The 10,222-nt window shown below is 46.5% G+C and overlaps 1 protein-coding gene across 1 annotated transcript; it reads left to right on the forward strand.

Annotated features, from left to right (window-relative positions):
* Positions 1-1,806: 1,806 nt before the first annotated feature.
* On the forward strand, positions 1,807-5,140 carry Gpx2 (glutathione peroxidase 2). The gene is made up of 2 exons (XM_057783039.1): positions 1,807-2,028; positions 4,760-5,140. The coding sequence occupies exons 1-2, from the start codon at positions 1,807-1,809 to the stop codon at positions 5,108-5,110; spliced, it is 573 nt and encodes a 190-aa protein (XP_057639022.1). The 3' UTR covers positions 5,111-5,140.
* The last annotated feature ends 5,082 nt before the right edge of the window (positions 5,141-10,222 follow it).

A 10,222-nucleotide genomic window follows, 5' to 3' on the forward strand; every position in this document is an offset into this window, starting at 1 on the left:
GTGTGCACATCTGGAGACAATACTTTAGGAACAGCTCATCATTTTTACTCTACTCTGAGAAGAGGGGACATCCAGGGGACCCGTGAAAGCCCTAGATTTTCATGGAGAAAACAAAGTACAAACCCGTTCCTCACTCAGGACTCATGCACGCTTGAATAGGGCTTCCAAAGGAACAGTGAACAAAAGGCATCTCTTCGGAAGCTGGGGCTTCTGGGGGAAGAAGCTCTAGATGGCAGAGACACCTGGCAAATTAATATCCAGCTTTTATTTACATCACTGCCAGGTCCCTCTGACTCCACAGCTTAGTAGGGACACCTACTGGCTATCTCTGGGGACTCTGCGGTCTCAGCAGAAGACCTAACTCCTTGTCACGCCGTCTGTGGCATCACAAGACTCCGTTCCCACTTGAATAATGGAAACTTGTTTTTTAGGGAGCTGTCAGCCGAGACTATGATCCCTACAATCGGAAACACATGTGGAACAAGCTATAAGGCAGAATTTCTGAGCACTCCCTGGCCCGTAGTTTCTTTGCCTCTCAATAAATCAAAATCTGAAGACTAGTTGCCTCAGCCTTGCTGACTCTCTTCTAGGATCTGGGAGACAGCTCCCAACGAATATGTACCTGTGAAAACACCCTCTGGGGAACATTTACCTTATTAAAATAGCCAGGATAAACCTGATGGATAGCTTTACAGGTGGAGAAATCAAGTGTTTCTTAAAATCTCCTATTTAGTTGGCCAATGCTCGAATAATGAGGGTGGCATGGACAATGGTCTTTTCAGCTGCTGGAGTGAGCCCCAGTGACAGCCCTCAGCAGGCAAAGACATCCCACCCCACACCAATGACTGACTTTGAAGACATCCTTGGTAACCACAGCTGCTTCGTCTTCCTATTCATTTTGTCCTGTGAAGAAATGGTCACATATTTACAGAAGGCTTTTGGAAATCTCAGAGATTGAGCCGGTGCCTGAGAGGGAGATAGGTACCATTCATCTGCCTAGAATTTACCATCTGTTCTGAGATCCTCCTGATCACTATGCCGGCAGTGACTCCATCCTCATGGCTGCTGGAAGAGTGTGGAATGGAGGTGGAGGTTCTAATGCGGGGCACAGTAGAGTGCAGAGACAAAGACCTCAGTGTTCTCCAGGGCAAGAAACATCACTCACAGAAAGGCTTTCTTAGACAAACACAAGTTCATCTCTTCTGCCTGATGCAAACAGAGGCACTGAAAGTCATTGCTTCTAGGAAATGACGCTCTCCTCCTAAGGGTCCTTTGACTCTTCTTTAGAAAGCACAGAAGCATAAGGATAGTATATACATCTTTCACCCATCATCTGAGCCCCAATTCAGACCCAAGAACATCTGACCTCTCTCACACTTCAGAGACTGGCGCTCAATAAATGTGTTTTCAAAATGTCTATGCCAGGCAAAAGCACTGTGCCGGGGCAAGCAGGAGTCAATCTTGCACGCTCCCTCCCTTTTTTTCCTCCCCATTTGACCTTTAAGGCTCTGGTTTCCAGCAAAGAGTGAATTATTCACATCCTCTCATAGATATCAAATTGGCCCTTTCCAGGCTGCCAGTAGGGTGGGACAGAAGGTGGCTTTGTTCAGAGACTGTAAATAGGCAGAGCCCCAGCCTTGTTCAAACAGAATGCAGGTGGGTGCCTGTTTTTACTAACTCATCCTAGACATGCCCAACAGCACCTGGTGAAATCCTGTCTGCCCTTCCTGGCTCCTCCCTCCTCCCCACCCAGCCACCAGACTTAAGTGGGCTCACACGACTGGGCAGGGCTCACTGCACTTTGCCATGGCTTACATCGCCAAGTCTTTCTATGATCTCGGTGCCATCAGCCTGGATGGGGAGAAGATAGATTTTAACACGTTCCGAGGCAGGGCGGTGCTGATTGAGAATGTCGCCTCACTCTGAGGAACAACCACCCGCGACTTCAACCAGCTCAACGAACTGCAGTGTCGCTTTCCCAGGCGCCTGGTGGTTCTCGCCTTCCCCTGCAACCAGTTCGGACATCAGGTGAGGAGTCCCTGGGGAGCTGATTTGATGGCGCTGGAGGGAGATAAAGCATGTAGTGGATGCGTGTTGGAAAACCTGGAATTGAAGGGTGTGCTTCATCAGTCTAGGTCTAGGTGAATGCGAAATAGCACAGGGAAGTAGTTATGCTCTGAGATTAAATATTGAGGGTGTGCCTTTTTTTCCTGACTTTCCAGAATATTCCGAGGGTTGCTACCAGGTCTCTCCAATGTGTCTTTGCAAAATGATTCATTAATTATTTGTTGCGTGAATGAGTGGAGAAAATAGGTTAAAGCTGGCACGGTAGACCATTCCTGTGACCCCAGAATGACAGCGTGAGGTGGGGGCTGAGGAGGACTGTGAGCCTGAGACCAAACTGGGCTACACGGCAAGACCTCATCTCAAAAAAACAGCCCGCGAAGATAGCTCAGTACTTGCCTCGCATACATGAAGCTGGGTTTGGTCCCAAGCATTGCATAAGCCTGCTGCGGAAGCTTGCCTATAGTCCCAGCACATGGGAAACCAAGGCAGATCAGAAATTAACGGTGATCCTCTGACTACAGCTAGTTCGAGGCCCGCCTGGACTGGAGCTATCTCAGACAAACAACTGGGAACAATCTGACGAGTTGTGGGAGTCCCTAGTCCCTGCAGCAGCATCCTGCACTTTAATGGCCCTGATGCTCTTGAAGATGCCCTTGGCTTCCTGTTTGAGTTTCCTCGTCTGTTGATTAATTTTATTATTTTATTATTAGCTCATAGGTTTATTGTGAGTTTCATAAAATAAACACATGAGAGTAACTAGAAAGATGGAGTGGGGGAATGTGAACCATCTTATTATTTAAATCAAAGGCTTGCTTTTGTCAGCAAATTGGAAAAGGAGTGTGGGAGAAGGGAAAGGTCCGCGGCATGCATACGCCTCCTCTGGGCAACACATGTACCTGTCTGTCTCTGAGTCACGTGTTGAGTTATTACAGAACTTCAGCCCATACACCTCAAGCTATCTTTTAGGGATTCTGTTTCTACTTAGGATTTACCTGTACAAACAAGATGTGTGTCCCTAAGCGGACTGCCTAATTAGAGTCCCCTTAGTTTGAGTCACAGTGGCAGGAAGGTAAGGTGACGGAGATAGACACAGGAAGGGTGGCTGGCATAAACCAGAGACCCAGCTGTCACTGTGCTTACAGCTCCTTCTCTCTCAAGTCCCTTTGCAGACTTTGCCTCACAGGAGGCACATCACTTCCCCGGAGGGGCCTCTGACTTTACACCTCACTTTTGGCTGGCTAGCTGCTGGAAGGAGTCATTGCACTATGAGATATAAGTCTAATAGAGATTAGCTGGGGCTCAGAAATGTCAGGATGGCCTGGACTGACTGTGTTAATGGTTCTAGTCGGTCAGAGGCAGGCACTTGCAGACGGAGCTTGCTGACTCTTAGCCTGGAGAGGAGGGGTGGAAAATAAAGGTTCTCACCGGCATTTGGGATGGGGTAGCACAGGGGCGGCAGTGGTGAAGGAAAAACAGGGAACAGGTTCTGAGCTAAAGCATTCTTAGCTGAGTACAGTGGATGAAGAAGAGGCGCAAGGGTCCTTTGCACAGCAGTTAAGAATAAAAGGAGTAATCTTTGTCCTTAAGTACTTAAATGCTTAACAACCTCCCCTACCCCATTTTAGAGCAGTCACCTTCTATCCTGCTGGTCACTAATGGCCCCATTTAGAGTGCACTCATTCTGGTCACTGACTTGCTTTGTCCTGGTGGCACCAGAAAGCAAAGACTCCCTTGGATGGGGTCTTTCTTCAGCCTCCTATTTGCATTTTAGTTATAGGACAAGGAAGGGTGAAAGCTGGAAGCTATAACTGTCACTCACTTGGGTCTTACTTTCACCCTTGACTCGCGAGCTGCACAGGGCACAGGCAAAGGACGCACTCAACACACACAGAACCAGAAGGGAACAGAACCAGGGCAGAGGAAATGAAAAAATGGCAGTAGGAAATGTGTACCTCTGTATGTGTGTGCGTGCATGTGTGTGTGTAGCGTGCACACGTGTGCATTAGTAGGTACACAGGTAGAAGGGCAAGTTCTGTGCATAAATTGAGCTTCTTTCCTTCTTTTCCCTGAACGACCAAGCACACAGTTAATTGCTCAGGATGGATTCAGGTCAGGAGCAGCTGTTCAAAAGTGCTAACCTTAATTACATTTATTTATTAAATTGAAAGTGTGTGCACATGCCACAGTGCACACGTAGAGGTTAGAGAACAGCTGTAAGAGTGGGTTCTCTCCTGAAATCATGTGTCACTCCCTGCTCTGAGGTTCTGGATGTAGCCTAGCATACCACCAGACAAAGACCATGGCTGGTGAGAGGGCTCAATGGGTAAAGAAGGCACCAAGCCTGCCACCAAGCCTGATGAACTGAATTTGATCCTCAGAACCCACGTGGTGGAAGGAGAGAAGTGAATTTTGCAGGTTGTTCTCTGACCTCTGTGTGCAACACGGCACTCACGATGTGTACAAACACACACACACACACACACACTATAAAATAGATGTAAAATAAAAAAACAACAACACAATGGTTGGGAGACAGTAAGGCAAAGCAAGCAGAGAAGAAACACACATACAATCAACACATGCTTGCACACACAAAGGAAAGAAAGGCGGAAGAGTTGGAGAAGGAAAGATTTGCACTGGTGGATTTTTGATTTCCTCTTCCTTTTTCCTGCTCTTTTTTCCTCTCCTCCAGGAGAACTGTCAGAACGAGGAGATCCTGAACAGCCTCAAGTATGTCCGCCCTGGGGGTGGGTACCAGCCCACCTTCAGGCTTACCCAAAAGTGTGAGGTCAACGGGCAGAACGAGCATCCAGTCTTTGCCTACCTGAAAGACAAGCTGCCCTACCCTTATGATGACCCGTTCTCCCTCATGACCGATCCCAGATTCATCATGTGGAGTCCGGTGCGCCGTTCAGATGTGGCCTGGAACTTTGAGAAGTTCCTCATAGGTCCAGAAGGGGAGCCATTCCGTCGCTACAGCCGCACCTTCCAAACCATCAACATAGAGCCAGACATCAAACGGCTCCTCAAAGTCGCCATCTAGATGGGAGCTGCTCAGTCTAAGGGTCTCCCACTGTTTCTGGTGGGAAAAATATTCTCCAAATATTCTTCCTCAGGGCTCAGTGTACCCTCAGGAGACACAGGGGGACTGAAGTGTCCCCCTTACTGAAGCGCCTTGCCTTGCCTGCCTGCCTGTTCCCTACAGCTCCCTCAAGGCTCTAAGTCTGGGGTAGGCTCTGGGCCTTCACAGAATGATGGCACCTTCCTAAACCCCATGGGAGATGTCTGAGAAGTTGCGAAGGGCAGAGCCAGCCTCCTCTAGAGTCCAATAAAGGGCAGATGTGGAAATGCCTGGGTCTCTGTATCTTCCTTTCTAAAACTTTCAAGAATCTTATTTTATTCTGTGTGCGTGTGCACATGTGTGCAGGTCAGGGGGCAACTTTGGAGAGTTGTTTCTCTCCTCCTACCTTGGGTTCCGGGGATGGAACTCGGGTCGTTGGGCTTGTCTCACTTACTGAGCCACCTGTGTCTTCTTTCTTAAGAGAGGTAGAAGTGGGTAAGGACTGTGGGTGACATGGAGGGGCTGGGTCTACCAAGTCTACGGTTTGGTAGAGTGCGGTTCTGATCAAGGGGGTACCCCAAGCTACTGTCAGGACTAGATGAGCAGTGGCAGTTGGGGTTTCAGTAAATGTGAATTTATCATGTCATGGCTCTTACAGAACCAAGTGAGAAGAGGAAGTAATAAAGTGGCGTAAAGAGAAGAAAAAGATAGCAGCCCCTTAGGCTGAGCACCCTGGCTGTTAGCCTAGAGCCAGGAAGACATCTCATCATTGTGGGTCCTAGAATAATTAGACATTATCTGACAGCATCTGCCAACAGCAGGGTGGAAGTGCAGGGGCCAGGAACACAAAAGACACTTTAGCTCTTCTTGGTTACTTGCTAAATGTGAAATTTCTAAAATTACATTTTATGTGTATATGAGTCTACATACATGCTGTGTCATGTGCGGGTCAGAGGACAGCCTGCAGTCTTCCTCTACCGTGTGGGCTCCAGGGACTGAAATCAGATTGTCGGGCTTAGAGACACGGAAGTTCACGTTCCACCTTAGTTCTTCTCAAGCTCAGACACTCACAAATCCAGGCACAAGGCAAACGAACGGAGGCATGGATGAGTGATTGGGTTAGGCAGGAAGGAATGATTGGCTTGCTGTCTTCCTCCATGACGGTAGGGACAGAAGAGACACAGGCATGGTTACATTTACGTCCTCCATGAGTATGGGGACACACACACCATACTCTTTAGAGCAGTGGTTCTCAACCTGTGGATCATGACCCTGGGTTTGAATGACCCTTTCACAGGGTCGCATATCAGACATTTACATTAAGATTTATAACAGTAGCAAGATTACAGTTATGAAGTAGCAATGAAAATAATGTTACGGTTGGGGTCACCACACCGTGAGGAACTGTATTAAACGGCCGCAGTATCAGGAAGGTTGAGAGCCACTGCTTTAGAGACCGAGTTTATAATCTGTGATTTATAATCTGTGATTGGCGCTCACCGTGAGGACAGGCGTGCCAAATGGCTTTGTCAGGACGCCCAGGTTCCTCACTCAGTGCAAGCACATTCAGAAAGAACCAGCACCACCGGAGCCAGGGTCTGCCATGCTCTGGAGATGTGTTCCTGTTACATTTTTTCCTTCCGCCACTAGATGGACCGTCTGTCTTAAGGCCCTCTTGAGGAACAGTTCTCAGAACTAGGCACCCTGCTGAAGAATGCCAGTGCTGGCTGGGCAGCGGTGGCGCACGCCTTTAATCCCAGCACTCGGGAGGCAGAGGCAGGCGGATCTCTGTGAGTTCGAGGCCAGCCTGGTCTACAAGAGCTAGTTCCAGGACAGGAACCAAAAGCTACAGAGAAACCCTGTCTCGAAAAATCCAAAAAAAAAAAAAAAAAAAGAATGCCAGTGCTACCGCTCTTTCCCCTTTAATCTGCTCCTCTCGATCACTCCCCAAAGCTCTTGCATCATCTGAGAAGCACGCGTGGGACTGCGGTAAATGACACCTGTCTGACCTTCAGCTCAAACTGCCATTGGCCGTGCTTCATGCCAAAGGGGTAGCCTGAGTGTTACAGTGGGAATTCCCAGGCATCCTTCTGAGAGACCTCCTGTCCAACTAAGCCTGCCCTCGCTTTCACTCTTGAAAATTCAGCCCTTTGGATGGCTCACCTTCAAGCCAGAATAAATTCTTCTGCAGAAGAACCATGCTAATTTTAGAGTAGTCTTGACCGAGGCAGACTCTTTCCCTGAAGAAATGGGATCAGGCATTTGTGCAGGGCGCTACTATGGATTTTTTTTTCGTCACCTTGATGGTGTCTGCCTTTGTATTTGTTAACAGACAGCTATCCTGGATGTCTCACTAGCCTAGAGGTTGGCATTATGCCACTGGCAATTTCAGGTGTGATATGCCAGCACAGTCTGTTGCATCTTTTCCAGATTGCTCAAACTAAATGAGTAATTACGGGATTCCAGAAGAATTAGAATTTCACTATAAATAATTTTACATAGGGTCAGGAGGGACAAAAAAGGTAGAAAGTGGGCTCTTCACTTAGGCAGGGGCAATGCTGTTTGCTTCAGGCAGGATCTGACTAGTTTTCCTCAGAAGGGAACAGAGAAGTAGGACGACCTTCTATGACGTTATTGTTAAATGAAAGTAAGGGCTGATTTCCTTCATCCGTCATCACATTTGCCCCTGCTTTGCCCTCAGAAGGGGTAGTTTATGGTCATCAGCAAGTAATATAAAGATTTAATGGAATCATCCACTTTCTTGAATAAACAAAATCTTTTTTTTTAAAGATTTTTATTTATTATGTATATAGGTTTCTTCCTTCATGTATCCTGCAGTACAGAAGAGGACACCAGATCTTATTACAGATGGTTGTGAGCCACCATGTGGTTGCTGGGAATTGAAGTCAGGACCTTTGGAAGAGCAGCCAGTGCTCTATTCCTCTGAGCCATCTCTCCAGCCACCTAAACAAAATCTTTTAATTAATTTTTTTCCAAGGACACTCAGGAGTAGGAAGAGGTCTCATCAGTAAGCTCTGGCAAGAGAGCTGAGAAAACGCTGCTCAATCGCTTCTGAGGACTCTCCGCTGGAACGGGTGCGTATGACTTATAATCTTTATAACTATGTCCCACAGCTACCTCTTACATTAGTCAAACTCTGGACCTTCTGATAAACACCATTAACCACTATAATCCAAGATGCCAGTAACTGGAGTCGCCTGTGTTCACATACTGTAGGATACTTTATATATGTATTATTCACGGGGACGCCATAAGGAATTCTCTCTCTACAGAAAAGGTAGTTGGATAGATTAGCTGCACCGCAACCTGGAAGTAATTCTAATAAATCCCTTTTTCTCCATATTTGGAAGTTAAGCATGACGTGAGATCTGATTGTGTGTCAAATTAACACGGATGAACTTGTTGTGATGGCTATTCTCGGTTGCCAACTTGTCTACATCCGGAATTAACTAAAACCCAAATGGCTTGGCACATCTGTGAGGGATCTTTATTTCTTAATTAAATCATTTGAGGTGGGAAGACACATTTCCAATTCAGATCTTTGAGGTGAGAGGATCCACCTTTAATTTGAGACATACCTTTTGCTGGTAGCCTATATAAAGTCCTTGCTAGCAAGCCACTCCTTCACTGACATTAGAACCTACTTTGTGGCGATTCTGGCATATTCTAAAGACTAGCTGAGATATCCAGCCTCCTGGACTGAACAATTACTGGAATTTTAGCCCTTTGTTGGTAGACAGTCATTGCTAGAACAGCTGGACCACACACAGCCTGTAAGTCACTCAGATAAATCCCCTATCTATCATCTATCTATCTGTCTATCTATCTATCTATCTATCTATCTATCTATCTATCTATCTATCTATCGTACACATACACATAGACTCTATAAGTTCTCTTCCTCTAGAGAGCCCTGACTAAAACACCGAGTAAGACATCTACCAAGGACAAAGGGCTAGTAAGTAGCAGAGTTGAGAGTTGAAGCTTTCAGCCCAGTGAGTTCTTGGCCAAACAGGGTGAGATTCTGGGGGGAAAAAATGTAAAAGCTAGAGGAACAGGAAGTTTGTTGATATCGCATCTCCCAGAAATGTCAGCAAAGACAGACCCATGAACCGTTATCAACATGGCTGCCTAAACTAAACCAAAGCAAGGATGCCACCAATAGAAACGCTAATACAGAAGGGGGAGAGGCCTCAACCATGGACTAAGAACTACAGGCAACTAAGAAATGCTGAGTGGGAGAAACCATCTTCCCCAGAGAGCCCCTTTGCTTATTCAGTACCAAGTGGTCAACCCTGAAATCGTACAAGTAACATACAGACTGAGCAGGTTGCATTACTATATTTAGAAATATGATAATATACATATATATGTATGTATATGTAACAACAAAGGAAAAAGGCATGAATTTGAGAGCAAAGGGAAGGGCAAATATGAGGCGTCAAAGAGAGAAAATGATGTAATTATATTTTAATTAATTTTTCTTTTTTGAGACAGGGTTTCTCTGTGAAATAGTCCTAGCTGTCCTGGAACTCGCTTTGTACACCAGGTTGGCCTCGAACTCTCAGAGATCCACCTGTCTCTGCCACCTGAGTGCCAGGATAAAAGCATGTGCCACCACTGCCAGGCTTAATTTCTTTTAATTATATAATTTTTTTGTTGTTGTTATTTCTCAAGGTAGGGTTTTTCTGTGTGTACTCCTGGCTGTCCTGGAACTCACTCTGTTGACCAGGTGGCCTTGAACTCACAGAGATCCGCCTGCCTCTGCCTCCTAAGTGCTGGGATTAAAGACTTGTGCCACCACCGCCTGGCTTAATTATATAAATTGCCCAAGAAAGAGCACTTGCCTCTCTTCCGGAGAACTCCAGCTTAGTTTCCAGTACCCACATCTGTTAGGCAGGCCACAAATGGCTGTAACTCTAGCTCCATGGGATCTGCCTTGTTATTCTGACCTCGGGCACCCACATACATAAGGCAAATATACACACACAGAAACATAAATATTTAAAAATAAAAAGCTGCCAGGCAGGGTAGTGCACACCTTTAATATCAGCACTAGGAGGGAGGCCAAGG

Source organism: Chionomys nivalis, chromosome 10 (genome assembly GCF_950005125.1).
Source record: "Chionomys nivalis chromosome 10, mChiNiv1.1, whole genome shotgun sequence".
NCBI lineage: Eukaryota > Metazoa > Chordata > Mammalia > Rodentia > Cricetidae > Chionomys > Chionomys nivalis.